Source organism: Truncatella angustata (assembly GCF_020726525.1).
Source record: "Truncatella angustata strain MPI-SDFR-AT-0073 chromosome Unknown BKA67scaffold_10, whole genome shotgun sequence".
NCBI lineage: Eukaryota > Fungi > Ascomycota > Sordariomycetes > Amphisphaeriales > Sporocadaceae > Truncatella > Truncatella angustata.
Window position 1 is genome coordinate 2045852 of NW_025763390.1, and position 16285 is coordinate 2062136.

General features: G+C 49.4%; 3 protein-coding genes across 3 annotated transcripts; 2 read left to right on the forward strand and 1 right to left on the reverse strand.

Moving 5' to 3' along the window:
* Positions 1-8657: 8657 nt before the first annotated feature.
* Positions 8658-12146, reverse strand: BKA67DRAFT_669163 (kinase-like domain-containing protein; the record flags this gene model as incomplete). The annotated part of the gene is made up of 3 exons (XM_046108653.1): positions 8658-9284; positions 9811-10179; positions 10233-12146. The coding sequence occupies 3 exons, from the start codon at positions 12144-12146 to the stop codon at positions 9072-9074; spliced, it is 2496 nt and encodes an 831-aa protein (XP_045952906.1). The 3' UTR covers positions 8658-9071.
* Positions 12147-12953: 807 nt separating this feature from the next.
* BKA67DRAFT_664232 (translation machinery associated TMA7) lies at positions 12954-13311 on the forward strand (the record flags this gene model as incomplete). The annotated part of the gene is made up of 3 exons (XM_046108330.1): positions 12954-12975; positions 13065-13154; positions 13217-13311. The coding sequence occupies 3 exons, from the start codon at positions 12954-12956 to the stop codon at positions 13309-13311; spliced, it is 207 nt and encodes a 68-aa protein (XP_045952907.1).
* Positions 13312-14141: 830 nt separating this feature from the next.
* Positions 14142-15241, forward strand: BKA67DRAFT_526452 (hemolysin-III channel protein Izh2; the record flags this gene model as incomplete). The annotated part of the gene is made up of 3 exons (XM_046098755.1): positions 14142-14735; positions 14794-15024; positions 15083-15241. The coding sequence occupies 3 exons, from the start codon at positions 14142-14144 to the stop codon at positions 15239-15241; spliced, it is 984 nt and encodes a 327-aa protein (XP_045952908.1).
* Positions 15242-16285: the final 1044 nt, after the last annotated feature.

Here is a 16285-nt window from a genome sequence, read left to right on the forward strand (position 1 = left end):
GGTATACTGCAACCGGGGTCCTTTCTGGGTAATCCAAGGGCAAAGAGCAGAGGGGAATTTGGAACAAGAACGAAAAACTGAGAAAACAGCCTTTTCTACGCGGTGTCCTAATCCAAAATGATAAGTCCTGGAGATCCTGGTCTAAGAACGGAATTCCTTGGTTCGTATAAGTCCCTGGGTCGCGCAAAGTTGACTTCGAACAAACGAGTCAAACAGTCCTTGGTTGTATCGCCGGTGTGAAGTAGTGGTAACGGTCAGTGGTGGGTAATCGAGAGAGAAATTGGCGACGTAGACGGCAAGGGATATCTACTCCGAGGATAGTTGTAATGTAGGAAGAGGTTGTTACAATGAATGTGTCGTGATGTGAGGTGAGGTCTGGTAATGATACAGACTGGGTAAAGTGATGTAGATATTGGATACTAGAGATACCAATAACCGTTCGAAAAGGCAAGGGTGCTGGTCTTGCGTGTTTGAGTGGCTCAAGCACACCCCGGGCGCCTTGGCTCAGAAACTACAGGCTACAATGATTAATAGCCCGGCCCACTGTATGCGCAAGTCTGCACTATTCGTTCCACTTCACACGTATGCGCTATTCTTAAATTTCAATGGCGCCGCTAAGCAAGAGGACCCGGGCTGGCACGGTGGGACTCGCAGAAGAAGGGAGGTGTGGGTAAGGAATGGATCCAAGTGCTTCTGGGGCGTCCACTAGAGTGGAAAGGATGCGCAGCCTGAACATGGGCCGAGATTTTGTGACGCCTAGCAATATACGAGAGCAAGGATTGTCTGACACACGTAAATAACTGGCCCACCTTTTTCGAAGGGGGTGTGTCACTCACGCCCCTCCCCCCTAGCAGAGCTTCTTGTCCAATCATAGATAAGCCCACACCTTAGAAGGAAGTGAAAGACACCCTGGATCAAAGAAAACAACGGAAGAAAGGGGGCGTGCGTGTGATCTGGTTGACGGGGATTTGTGTGGCTGCCCGTTCTCCGCTTCTTTCATCTCGTTGGTTCTGTCCGCTAGGCTGGTCGGGCAAATCGTCATTATTGACGGGCCCGTGACTCGCATGGTTTTGCTTCTTGCCTTTTCAGTACAGTGGCTGTCGAGCGCCTGGGTGATCACTTGTAGGGAAAATTGAGCAAGTCCTGGCCGGGTTTGGCAGGCCCGGCAGAGCAAATACACACTTCCTTTGGTCTGGAGAAACATGACAGACCGCCAGCTTTTACCCATTGTTTCTAGGCATGTACCATTGACGCTTAGCGGTGACGATGGGCAACGATTTTCATTGGCGTCTGAGCCGGAGCTAGGTAAAAGTGATGGTCGTAATCTTGGCAAAACTGTCTTCTGCGGCAGTTTTGGGTCACGATACATAGTGTGTAGAGCCGTCCGCCTACACGGACCATTCGGGATTTTAATCGCTATCGTCCTCGTCAACTCTTGTGGCATCTAAACAGACGAGCTTCTGGTCCGTGTCATTGTTTGTGGGTTTAAGCTTTTACAAACATGACTGCATGAATCTGTTATGGGCAGGCGTAGCCCTGAGACTTCCAAGCACAGTCAGTCAGTTTCCTCCACCAAACTTCTGTCACAGGTGCTGCATCGTGCCCTGCTGGATCAATGCGATGGCCAGGCTGTGCCTTGTCTGCTGCAAGATCGCCAAATCGCTGACTCCGTTCATGTCTCAGTGAGACGATGACTGGGCGGGTTGTGCAATCGCTGAGGATGTGCAGGGCTTTGAATTAGCCGCTAGCTCATATCGTTCCGGCGTAATTCCCTTGGGTACCCTCGCGTTGGTGATCATTGCAGCTATTGACGGCAGGGTAGCCTACTGCGGCAGCACACGCACCCATCCATGTGTTGTTTGGGACATGAATGAGATGAAGCGCTAACATGTAGCTATGTTCGGACAGAGCAGTAATATTTGCATCCTAACAGACATGGCGTCTTGAATTGAACCCAGGAATGTCCGTGTCTGGTTACAGATGGATTCAAATGCTTATTGGACAAAGGCAATGCAAGACATCTGTCAGCGTCTTTGCAATATTGTAACGGTGAATTTGCCGCTGAGATTACGTGGTTACAAGACATGAAAATGGACATTGTGTGACTGAAGCAATTTAAGAGTCGCAGTAGCAGACGGTGAGGAGCTACATAGTGCTTTTTCATTGTATGATGGACCAGTTTGGTCGTGCTGTTGCTGTTGCTGTGTTCTTTCTTTCTTTCTTTCGTGTGAATGCGGTCACCCATGGCTCTTCCTTTGAAAAGTGGCCAAGTCGTTAAACAAAGGTGTACAGAGAGACCGAGGGCCAGCTCAAGCAAGTCCGACCTGGTCCACAAGCCCACCAAGGTCTTACAGGCAAGGGGCATCTCCAGAAAAACGTCGTCGAAGGGCCCAGAAGGCTTGCAGTGCATGGCATTACGGGACTTGCATGCCTGTGGCCAATGTCGCCAGGCTCTCATTTGACGGGCAGCTTGATTCGTTGACTGACAGAAGTGAATGGCAATAATTGCAGGCTTTCAAGGCTGCAGATGGTGAGATGGTCTGGCTCATGCTTGCTCTAGAACCACTCCATCGATTGGCCGGAAGTGGTTAAATCCAAAGTGTGTGGGTGGTAATCAATCCAACTTTGCATGCAGCAGCCTCGCAACGCAACAGAGGATAACAGCAGGCCAATGAAATCACTACAGTCCGCGTATTGCGATGGGAAGCAGCAAGAAGTGAGGCTGTCGTACCCTCGTCGTGCCCCAGGCTTTCTCTAGGATATCGCCCGTTTCTTTACAAATTGAGCATGGATGGCAGAGACGTTTTTGTACATGCGAAATTGCCCGTGCAGTAAAAAGGCTGATCTCGTTGGCCATTTGGCAATATCGCCGTCCGCTGTCATTTGCACCCCATGATCCGGTGGTTTGGATGTGTGTCTGTGGTTCTCTTCTGAAGGATCATGCTCTGCATCTGCCAAGTCAATGACTCCATGATCCTGCAAGTTATGCACCTTCATGGCAGCCCATGTTTGGTATTGACAAGGGAGTTGAAATTAGATAAAGTTCTATTCGGATCATCTACTGGCCGTCTTGCATGCCTAAATTCCTGTGCGCGTCCGCCTGGAAGGCGCCGGGAGTTCGAATTTTGAAGCTGCAACGATGCAGGTCCTTGTGACCCGCCTGCACAACGCAAGCGGCATACCTGCAACTTGAGGGGGGTCATCTCAATATTCGCGATTATTTGTGCAGACGCCCAGTTGCAACACCAGAGGCTTCTAAATTTACGGACCAGGGTGGAAATACAGATCGAGCTACCAGAAACATCTCCTGGCCGGACATCAATCGAATATCACACAGGATATGCTTGCATCACAAACCGTAATCAATTTTTAGTAACTTTTTGGAGATCATTGCAGCTGAGATGTAAGTACAGGCTTTGCATGCTCCTCCGCGCCGTATCTTTTATTCTTCCGCCTGTTTGAAACTACCTGACTGCTTAGAATCCACAGTCGAGATCTGAGCATGTTTGGAGTGGTGTTGATAGATCGGACGATGATACTAAGCAGCAACCAGAAGAACATTCACTGAAACTCACCGCTGCATTTTGTATAATGATTGACGGCTGGTCATCAATGACCCACAATGGTTGCAACCAATCCTGGCACGGGTACCAATCTTCAGATAGTGAAGGCATTTATGCCGCATCACATATTATAGCATTGGGTGATATTGGGGGCTTGACACTATTCAACCTTCACCGCATAACCTTCCTTGGTGAGGCACCTCCGCCCTCTGCTGTACTGCTTGCCTGGACAGCACTGTTTGTAGATTGCCCTTTAAAAAAGCTCTTCGAACATCATGTGAGACATATCTGGAATGGGTCTTAGTCGACACACACACATACATACATCCCAAATTCTCTTGTAGGTGTGACGGTGAAACAGGAAAGAAACATGCGTGCCTCTCAAGCCTCAGGTCCCATTGAATTTTTTTTAGGAAAAAAAAAACGTGTGCATGATATGATCTGCTCCTCGGGACATGAGATGAGAAACACGAGGTGAATCTATCCCTTGCTTCCGCGGGTTCCTCTTGGGGACTCGCTTCGCTTGGTATGATTCTTCCAATAAACTAGGTTCCAATCCCTTGCATCATCATCCTCGGCGTCTCGATGTGAAAACTCTCCCGGACCTAAATTTTCAGGGACCCCTTGCCTCAAACATAGTCCCTGCTGAACGTGGAGTATACCCATGGGAAGATGAGAGAGCAAAACTACAGTATGAGGCCGTGGGCAATCCACCACGGAAGATGGTATGCGACGATGAATAAGACGAGATGTCCGACTGCTGGGGCATCTCACAGACGAGATACATTCCGCCCAGAAGTTGTTCCACCTGAGTTAGCAAGCGAATCCCAACGTCGAGATCTCGGATTTTGATGCTAGCGTAAAGCCAAGCAAAAACGTTTAAATCCCGCCCACAGCGCAAACTCCAATTTCAAGCATGGAACAGACCCGAGTCCGAACCGTACCAAAGATCGGTTATCGGAAGCATCACCCTTGCATTGGCCTGCTTGTGCCTTCCCCTTCCTGCGGGATAAGCGAGGTTTTTTTTTTTTTTTTTTTGGTTTTTTTTGGACAACCAATTAGGAGGTTATCGACGTGAGATCCTTTGCTGAACAGGAAATCACCAAGGCGCGTGATCGAGATCGTGATCACTGATATATCTTCTAATGCTGGTTGATGTCAGCAGCCTGCAGTAAAAGGACATTGATGGGCGTCGTTGATTGCATGGGCGGGGGGCGTTGGAAGACAACTACCCCAGTACTGCTAAAGCGAAGCTGGCTTAGCCTACCCGTGTCGGTTCCATGCGCCAGAGAACAGAGTTGGAGCCGTTCTGTCGGAAACGCTCCAGTGTTTCGATGAAACAATGCCCTCGGCCCTTCAAGCACTCTGCCAAGTCTGCTTTCATGAGATAGATGGCTAGGCTCATTACAAGCAGCCAAGGCAACCGGAGTTGACTCTACTTCTGGTTATGATCCATACGCAACTCACCGTAACGAGGAGCCATATGAGCGCCAAGTTCGGGCAACATACGGCGATGCGGAACCTGAGCAATCGCTCTGCCGACACGAAAACAAAGCACATTTAAATCAATACGAGCAAAAGGCGTCAAGCGCGTTAAACAAGCTCATTCGCAGTACTGTCTTAGACATCAACCTTTTCTAGTCTTTTCTTTTTCTTTTCTCGCATACTTTCCCGTGGTGTTTCTCAATTTCCATTCCCTAAATTCTGTGCTTCTTCATGAGAGATGCAACATGCTAATGTATAATCGACGATCATCAATATCCCAAGATGCCCATACTTTCGGCCCCCACCTGACGAAACCCAGACTCATAGTCAATCTGGAGCACAGCCGCAAGGATCGTCACCAGAAAGATACGAGACAGAAAGAATCAAAGTCCGTGCTATCGAGACATCGTTAAATCCTTCCTGGATCTCTAGGGCCACCTTTCCAAACTCTCGGCTACCGGTTCCGATAAGAGGGTGTGCACTGATCAACATTCGCAGACCGGACCGACCAGCTAGTATCAATGCTGAACGGGCCCTTCAGCTACGCGGTACGTAGTGTTTCATCTCTACTATATCATGCCGCAGGTGTGAAGCCTACGCCTGACATCAGATGAATGCTATATGTAATACTTGATCGAACACATTCAAACTGATCAGTAGCCCATCGCGTAAGGAAGGGCGGACTGCTTGCCAATTCGGCCGCGCAGATCGACGTAGGATACGTCAGGATCTACATTCTAGAAGATTGCGCGACCAGTAATTGCAGGTGCTGTGCGGTCAGGATTCGTGGACAAATATACCAGTTCATGCTGCCTGCCCAACAGGGCCGGGCTTACGTCTGGTGTCATAGATCGGATGATAGGATTCGCCGGTTCATCCGGCTCCTATGCAACACAAACAATCATATCATACTTTCAAGTGAATCATTAATGGGCTATGATTGGCTGCTGCGATCAAATATTTATTGATCTTCAGCCTTCGTGCAAGAGAGTAAGAGTATTGTCGTATATAGATCGGTAAAGTGGTTTCGGTGATAATCATGATGGTAACCAATTACTAATGGTTGGACCATCACAAAAAAAAAAAAAAAAAACCCCCCCTTCATCACAACGACAGGGCGTGTGTCTAGCTGACGCTATGTGACCTGAACAGCGACCAAATCTGCCGGCTCGTCCAAAGAAGCACACAGATCCCGCGCTCTCAAACATTTAGGTGCCACCCCCAGACAGGACGGGAAGGCACATCAAGATAACTGAGGTAAGGCTGAGCAAAACACAACCCTCAGTGCACAAGCTGAAAGCCCAATCGGGTGCTTGCTACCCGCGATGACCAACCAAAGTACATTACCAAAGTGAGCGTGGCTGGTAATACTAATATCCTCCTGAGTATCACAAGACCGATTCGCCTTCGTAGTACCACAGCATGCTTGGCTTTTTCTAATGTACAGGCAATCGGGGCAGTTGTCACCACCGGCTACCTGCGCACGGGGAGAAGACACGGCGTTCCGACGAAGTGGCTGTGCTAAGCCTGTGTACTACTCGATACATTGCCGACGAAAGACAATTTTGTGCGACGGCACTATTGGATGACATGAGGGGTTGCTGCGCCGGTCATCTATCGAAAGTGCAATGAGAAGCTTTGGAGGCCCAGTTGGCCCTCGTGAGGTTGTGGCAACGGTCCGCAAGTGGATGCAATGGACTCTGCGAAAGAGGGCCTGTCAGGTTTGATTCGTATGATCTGATAATACTAAATGACTGCATACCGGTTGTACGGCATGTCCGTCCAAGTCAAATCAGACAGCCAGGGGAGCTGCTCGGGTCGGTCAATGGTTCGATGCACCCTGTTTTGACCCAGGTCTAGACTTTTTCCAGTTCACTTTCGTGTGAATGCATCTCGAAATCGGAGAAGAGCCACGACAGGTAACGCACGATGTATGTCGCGTAACTTGTGTGTTCTTGCTTTAGCTACCGGAGACCTCTCCGGGTCCTGTACACACGTGGCGCAATCATCCACTATCCCATGATTGTCCAAGCGAAGACATACGGCAAGCGTGTTTTTTCAGGGTTTATGTTCAGGTCCCTGATTCTAACGGCCGGCGGCCGCGGTGGCGACAAGGCCCACGGAGGATTACTTTTTCTGTTTCGTGGGAGATCCCGAACATCAAGCATAACTTCTTGGCGAGCTTACTGACATGTCAGAAGCTGGATTCATATTCTTGTAAAAGAAAAAAAAATTCGCGGCTGCTAGCGGCTACTTGTCTTACCCGGGTCCTCCTTGATCGAGACAGCCCTCACTGCAGCTGCGGGTTACCGCTGGGGGGCCGGGCGATATGTCAAACCCCTGAAGTTCCTCGTGTATTGGTTATTATTTCTTATTTCAACGGCTTTTGATGTGGGGAGGGGGGCGGCATTGCGTTGCGGTCAGGGTGGACGGAAATTAAACGCCTTGCTTTTCTACCGTCACCAAGGAAAGAAAAGGAACAGATTAAAAGGAAAACATAAGATAAAATATATTATTACGGGGACAGGTCTGTCACATTCTGCGCATCATGCATTTTCATCTAGTACCAGGCATGTCTCACGGGGAATATATATCGAAACACCACGCTACACCCCAACAACAAGTGTCTCTTCTTACCCGGCCCCATCATCCTCGCTGGTGTGCTGTCAGGAAAGAAAAAGGAAAAGAAGAAAAATAATTATTGTGTCTTGTCCGAATATCAAGACATCGTGGGTTACAAGTGCATGAATACCGAGACACAAACACGGGTTGCCTGCATGGTTGCGACGTGCACATGACTTGTGAGATATGTATCTCAGATTGCGTGTGAGGGGTGGTCTGAATCAAGATAGTTTTTTCTTCCCACTGTCCCTCTAGGCACACAATATTAGCTTATTATCGATGCTGGTTGAGACGACACGCGGCACCCCCTAGGCCGAGAGACTTGCGGGTGAGCCAAAAGGCTAAAGAGCTTCCTTGTGAATGCCTTCTCTTCGTGGTACACGCGTGGGAGGGAGAAAAAAAAAGATCAGTCAATCCGGGCGCCGCCTGTTTTCCTACACAGCTTGTGAAGCCGAATTAGGTAAATCACCTGTGTACGTGCACGTGTCACTTGTCCCCAGCCCTAGGCGATTACATGTACTCCCGAGGAATCCTTCTGCAAGAGGCAGCAAACAGGAGGCTCAGCAATATTGACATTTTTTTCTGCCTGTTACGGCCAGCCAGCCAGGCCATGGCAGGGCAGCACATTTCCGATTCAGGAATATGCGGGTGGGCTGGCCAAGTCGAATTGTCTTGCCCCGGGATCATGTTCGTCTAAGCGCGTTTGGACTTTGTACTGAATCCTTCTGATCGAAGAAGGAGCTGAACTGCTCGGTTCCTCTTTCGACTCGGGCTTATTCTAGCTGCACAACTTGATCTCAACTGGGCCAGGTGTAGGATTGCTTCCTCAAGTCCTTTGTCCATCACCAACTTACCCTAATACATGAAAGATACAGCTGAAAGGTCTATGATGGACCACTTTCTGTTGTGGCTGTGCCATGACCATGACGTACTATCCAGTTTAGAGAAGCTAAACCCTCGTTCCCTTAGGACCGACGCCTAATATTTCCAACATACCGGAATGACTACGATGATGCATGTTTGCCATCAATTATTAGACAGGTTTGCTGCAGCAAGTACCTTGTCAAGCCGTGTGACTCCATCGTGTGATGGCAAAGCTTAGCAGATTTGTCGCCGACGGTCACATGAGCATTAGCCAACACGGCAAGGTGAAACGAAGATGTCCTCGTTCGATGGGGTTACAATGACTTCTCTGTTACCAAAATATGCAGTCCTATTGCTCTATTCTATACACAGCAACAAGAATAGATCAATTAGACCCGCAGCATAGGCCATTAACTAGGTTATAGCGAACCTTGTGATTGATCATCCATGAGAGCCCGATGGCTGCAACCTCAATGCTTGGTGATGTTGTCCGCTCACCCCTCCTCCACTTCATTATGCCGCGAAGCCCCCGTGACACTATCTAATAGATGCCCTCAGGAAAAAGGGATGCTTAAGCGCCTCTGATGGAGTCATCCTCTTATCTGGGTTGAGCGCCAAACAGCGTTCCAGCAAATCGATGAAATGATTGAGATCCCTAGACTCCGCATCGTCCATGCCGCTAGACGCAGCCATAAGGCGAGTCCGCAGATCGCGGGTCGGTTTTACAATGGCCATGGTTCTAACATTCGTCTGTGTCAAGCACTAGTCAGTCGTCGAATCTTTAAATATAGATCTTGCTGCGATGAATCAATGGCAGGAGCGTGTGGGGTAAACGACGGGGAGTTCGCTTTAATTCATTGGCTTATTTAAAGCAGCAAGGGGGCCTGCCTCAGCGCGAAGAGTAATAGCCCATGGTCATCGATAGACCAGCAGTCGTTGGGATTGATGGTGGACGTCTTGAAAAACCCCGGCTAGCACGCAAGCAAAGCTGTTCCGGAGATTTGAGTTTACCCACAATGCTGACCGCAGATCTGGCCGTTTCATCGGACGTAGTCATTGAGCGGCAAAGGAAGCTGGGCGCACCGTATGCAATGGCTCGGACCCACTCGGATCGAGGCCGCCTCAGCGCTTACAGCAGCGTGATTCCTATAATAAACCACCCAATCCTTCAATAAAAATAGAAATAGGAAAATGGTTCGTTGGGGCCAGTTGAGACTATTTGAAATCCGGGGAAGATGTGCTCAGTGGAACAACAGAAAGGAATTTGTCAACATACCTTATCAAGCACCTTGTCTCTCTCCACGCTAATGAAGTTACCGATGTCGTCAAAGTGCATTTGCCAGAGTTGGCCTCGTTTATACATCTTGGTACTGAACTTGCCACGAATCTCCATGATCGTCTTGAGCATCTGATTGTTGCTGTCACCTGTAAATAGAATCTTGCCGGTATACAGCTCATATAGAGTGCAACCAATGGACCACATATCAACGGCGTAGTCGTACGGTAGACCTAGGATAATTTCGGGCGCCCGGTAAAATCGACTGACAAGGTAGGGCGTTATCTCGTTGTGCGCTGTTGCTGCATCAGATCTGTCAATTGCCGTGCCCAAGTCACAGATTTTGAGGATGTTGCGAGCCTCGTTGACCTATACCAAATTTAGCAAGATTACAGAGTTACAATTGTGCATCATGGACTTACCAAAATATTGTCGGGCTTGATATCTGCATGGATAATGGTGCATTTCCGCATGTGAGCCAAAGCCACAAACATTTGATGAGCATACGATCGAGTGGCACTGAGATTGATGCCAACATTGTTACCAAATTTCTTTAGGACTTCTCTCAAGTTCAGGCTGAGATTCTCAAAGGCGAGGCACAGATGGCCCTTGTGCTCGAAATGGCGCTCGAACTTGACAATGTGCTTGCGGTTCTCCGGATCCGAGTCGTTCAGCTTTTGCAAGATGGCAATCTCGGTGAAGCCTCCCTTCCTCAAAGCGTCGTTGTTGCGCATCATTTTGATGGCGACCATCTGCTTATTCGTGATGTCTACAGCACGAGCGACTCCTGAAAACATACCCTTACCCAGGGTGGCCTGCACTTGATAGCGGCCATTCATGATCTCTCCTATGCGAATTTTGTAGTAACCGTCCTTGTCATCGCCTTCAAGAATACCGCCTGCCCCTACTTGAGCAGGAGCTTGACCATCATCTGCTGTGGCTTCAGACTCGACGATAGGCTTTGGTGCTGCGAATTTGTCCTCGTCAAAATCTTCGGCGAACATGTCAAAGTCATCGCCATCTTCAGTAGATTCTGTAGGTTGCATTTCTTCTTGGGGAGCAATCCCATCTTTCTGTTCAGGGGGGAGAACCTCGCCATGGGGACCAATGTGACCATGACGGCGCCCATCGCGTTTCTCATCTTCCCGCATGTCCGCTGTAGGGTCATAGTCTGCTGCGGAAGGACCATCGTCATCATCGGCGTTTCGAGACTCTCCGTGTACATTGATGAGATCGTGGTCATTAGTGATGTCAAGCGCAGCTGGAGACATGCCCTCTTGCAAGCCTCGTGCTGGAGAGGCAGGAGACGATACTGCTTGGGGCTTATTAGCAATGTCACAGCTGCAAAGATTGGACACCGACTTACCAGACATTGGAGTATTAGCTTCAGTCGCTGAAGGTGTGCTTTGCTGAATATGAGCCGGCGAGGTTGATGCAAACTTGTCGGAAGAAGCTTGCAGCGCTTGTACAAGCATAGGTGTTGGGCCGCGGGACTTGGCTAGGAGTTCCTCACGACGCCGGCGCCGGCGTTCGATCTCGGCAGCTTCGTCAACCGGTTGCTCTTCTGGAGCTTCGGGTTCAGGGGCCGAAGTATTTGCTGAGCTGGGTGTTGTAGCTACCTCCACCTGGGACAATTTAGTAGATTTAGTATCGTTTTTCAGAATACCATTTCTTTCTGCCGAGGCGGACCCTCTGACTGCATCATGTCTCGCACTGTCTTGGCGACCATTTCTGTCATAGAAGTCCTGATCTCTATTGCTTGGACGGGTGTGCCTGTCATCTTTTCTTCTATCTCGATCATTGCGGTCTCTACCACTCCTCGGGGGCCGATTAGGCGATCTCGTGCGATTTCTGGGCCGCTTGTCCGCGTAGCCGTCACGATCGCGCTCGCGCTCGCGGCTGTGGTCGCGTGACGGGCCATGGTCTCTGGCTCGATCTCTGTCGTCGTAGCGAAGTCCCGAAGCAGAAGATCGGGATGGGGGCCTATCGTCATCATCGTAAGAGAAGTGAGAGCGGCGCGAATCGCGTGCATCTTCGTAGTGTACTCGGAAGTTGCGCGGGTCTCGGTCTCGGTCCCGGTCTCCATTCGATCTAGCGGGATAGTCGCTACGAGAGCGCTTGGAGCCTCGAGGGGAGCGATTGCGGGTTGAAGTTGAGGCGTATCTCGAGGCCGCGTCAACTTCGGGAGATGTTGATTTCGAATGTCTAGGTCGATTTCTGTCTGGACGGTCAACACCATTTCCATTGAATTGAGGCAGTGAAGTTGCCTTCAAGTCTCCTGCACCAACCCCAGTCTCTATGATTTCGCCTTCATCGGAACTAGACGGAGAAGCCATGTTCAGGTTCGCCTTGTGGCTGGTTGCTTTGCCTTGCCTTGCTGTGTTCTAGCACGACCGGGGGAGACAGAAAAGACCAAAGCAGCGAGAGAAGATATCCCTGCCTTGAGATCAGAACAACAGTGTCAGCAATAAGGTCAACGGCTAAGTGAAGCGTAGAAAATGTGTCGAACCGGGATGTCTCTCCTCATCTGCTACGCATCACGGCGTGTCTTGCGGGCTGCGCGACAAGGTAACAATCGTCCAACAGTTGGGAAGGAGAGGTAGGAAAGCAGTGCTTGCGCAAGGCAGGCTAGCTGGAATGCCGTGGCAGATGCAGAGTCTTGAAAACAACCAAGCAATCGCGCGGGCCGACGTCTGCTGTGTGTTGTTTTGGGCGAAGCTGAGAAGATGATGGTCTGGTGGTGAGGCTGATGTATCTATGTATGTATGTGGTGTGACGACAAGCCTTTCTTTCACTTGCACCTGCGCTCAGCCTCCAGGTGCTGCGGGAGCAGGTAGTCAGTGTTAGCGGATCTCAGCGGAATTACTCCGGATTTATCCCCCCATGACACTGGTTTTTGGCACCTTGACACGCCACCAAGACCCGTGAGACCCCCCCCAAAAGCCCCGAAAGCACTGCCCCGCGGTCGCGACCCGTCCTAGACCCTGAATTTCTGGTCTGACTATCCATTATCCATTATCCATCTGCTTATTATTCTTAGTACTCGGAAAACTCTCTTTTCTCTAACGTCGCTTCTCAGTACATCCATCTCTACATCCATTCGTTCCCTCAAGCAATACCTACACAACCCTCAAACTCACGAAATGGGTGGCGCAAACAGAGAAGGTATGCCAGACAAGTTTCCTGAGAGATTTGCCCCGCCAAATCTCATGCCATGCTGAACATCGACCGACTAACTTTACCACCCATCACAGGCGGCAAGGCCAAGCCCTTGAAGGCAGCCAAGAAGGCCACCAAGGAGATGGACGAGGATGACGTCGCCTACCTCGAGAAGAAGAGAGCCGGTACGACTTCATTTCATCCGACGTGCACAGATCTTCCCGAACTCGCCACTGACACTTCGCAGAGGACAAGGCACGCAAGGAGATGGCCGCCAAGGCAGGAGGCAAGGGCCCGCTGAACACTGGTACTCAGGGTATCAAGAAGAGCGGCAAGAAATAGACGGCGGCATCACAATCGCAACGCTGAAAAAGGCTTCATTTTCCGTCGTGGCTTGTGGTACGACCAGGAGCGTCGCGGATGATTAAAAGCCTCAGTCATCCCGGGGGTATGCGACAAGGCTGACCTAGACGCACTACGATATAACGAATTATGCTCCTCACAGGCGCTTCCATACTGATAGCGAAAGGTTCCTGGTTTACATACAGTTTAAATCCTAGTTCAATGATGGAATGCAGAGGCAACGGCCGCCAGCAAATATGATTATTGCAAAGGGGCCTTACGAAGTTAGCAGAAACGTCATGTGAAAAGTTATGTCTACGTGTGCAACCCCCTTTAATAGAGATAGAAGATGTGTTGGCATATTTTGACTAAACCTTCAAACCGAAGATTATACTGTAGTGTTCTGCAGCTTCACTGGGCGGGCCAATATATCACAACTTTTCCTTATTGCTTTGATTAGAAATTTGTCACGAAACTGTTGATGGTGGGTTCGAAATACAATGATAAATGGGCTGATCCAATGGAACAAAACATGTGTGCCCTGGTAATCATGCCTGCTTTTGCAGCATGAATGAATCAAGTTGTGGCAGATGTTGCTGGCACTTACCTCGGCGGGCCGAAGACGTTGAGGATTTCTTTCTCACATGCACGAGCGACACCAACATTGAAATCCCAACAATTCAGCACAAACAACACCCAGGTGAACATTTAAAGCAGAAAGATAATAGGTGCAGAAAACTTTATCAGACCTTGATTTTTTTTTTATCTTCTCTTGAATCTAGCTCTCAATTGCAAGAACCACAACAGTCTTTAGTTGAAACCCGTCCAAGATGGCGACCAACACCTCCCCCGGCCCCGATCCGGAGCCGCATCGTGCTACCACAGAAGGACTCCGGCAGCGCCGGCCCTCCCGCACTGCCGCAGACACTGTGATTTCCACAGCCAGAGAGCTTGAGAGCAGAGTCGAGCACGCCCTTCTTGTTCTCTGGGACGATCTGCCCGCCTGGCGTCGCGACAACCACTACATCATATCCGGGTACCGCGCCTCGTCCAACTCGTACCTGGGATCCCTCAAGTCGCTGTTCTGGCTCCACAACGAGTCCGTCAACATCTGGACACACCTTCTGGGCGCCCTGGTCTTCCCGGCCGTCGGTGTCTTCATGCACAGCATTGTTGCGCCGCGGTACCCGGGCGCTAGCAGTGGTGATGTTCTGGTGTTTGCGTGTTTCTTTGGTGGCGCGGCCGTATGCTTGGGCATGAGTGCGACGTATCATATGCTCTGCAACCACAGTGCCGAGGTGGCAAAGTGGGGAAATAAGCTGGACTATTCCGGTATCGTGGCTCTGATTGTTGGGAGTTATGTGCCAGCCCTGTATTATGGACTGTTTTGTCTGCCGAAGCTGATGACGGCGTACCTGTACATGGTTGGTATTCGCCAGTAACTCAAACGACTCAAAGAACGTAAAGCTGACGACAACACAGATCTTCTCGTTGGGCATTGGATGTGGTCTCGTTAGCTGGGTTGAGTTTTTCAGAACACCGGCATGGAGACCATACAGGGCAATGATGTTCGTCGGCTTGGGCGTCTCAGGTGTGCTGCCAGTCTGCCAGGGCATCACAATCTATGGATACAAAGATCTTGAAGAGCGTATGGGGCTGAATTGGGTACTCCTTCAAGGGTTCCTGTACATATTTGGGGCGTTCTTGTATGCCGTAAGTGTAATCCTTAACGCTGATAACCGTGTACAAATGTGACTGACCGGTAACTTAGATGCGCTGGCCAGAAAGGAGTGCTCCCGGCACATTTGACATATGGGGAAGCTCGCATCAGCTTTTCCACATACTGATTCTGTTTGCAGCGGCGGCTCATCTGAAGGGTATGTCGAAGGCCTTCGATTTTCACCATAGTGTGATGGGTGCGCAGTGTTAAATTAGACGGAGCCTTGAAGATGTTATTCTCATTTACGAGATAGACAACAATAGCAAGGCACAACAAAATCTTGATAGCCTTCGGGCCAGAAGACCAGCTTGTGGTCCATTCGAAGCAACAGCCAAGACTGTACGAGACACTCGCAACTCATATGTAGGTAGGTGCCTTATGAAGTCTGTGATGCGTTGTAAACGCACTACTGAAAACTGACATCTTTCATGACGAACATCTATCCTTCCGTGACGTAAGTGCAGTAATGGAAAATGGTGAAATCATAACATCTGTGATTGTCAAAGGTTTGGGTTCCTTATTCTTATCGACTCCTCGACAGTGTACGAAAATGGAAAATGGGAGAACTCGAACAGGTGTAAGTACACAGTGAGGAAAAGGAAAGTTGAGTTGAGTTGTTATCCTGGCTTCCCTTGGTATGGTGATGACACAACGGTTGCGTGTAAGGCTAGGAACTCTCACCCATGGGCCTGTGCGAAGGACCCATGGCCAAAAGAAATTGCCCGTGAGTTACCCATTGGAAACAAATTTTTTAAATCCATACAATTGAAACGTAACTATCGGAATAGTTACAAATATACGAACCATATTAGCGTGACAGCCAGTGAAACTAGTGCAGCCGCAAAACTGACAGCAGTCGTCAGGGAAGAAGAGCTGTTGATTGTTGTTGCGGAACTACTAACCGTTGCCGTAGAGGTGCTGCTAGCTGCAGATATAGTAGCGACCGCTTTCTCGGCCTCTGAGATGATGAAGTTGTGGCAGTTGCAATCGGCAGTGGTACGGCTTGCTGTGTAAAGGGCATGGATAAACACATGCGAGACTGTAAGGTTAAATTTATCATGGTCTATTGCAATAAACCAGTCGTAGTTTGTCGTATTAGCACCGTTTTCTATAAATCTTGCGTCAGTTTCGATTCGGGATAAATGACATTACTCAACAGTCGACTCCCTTCACGTAAATCTTGTTTATACTATATATAGCAAGTAAATCGAAGTTCAATAATAACGAATTATTAAGCTCTATAAAAGCTAACAC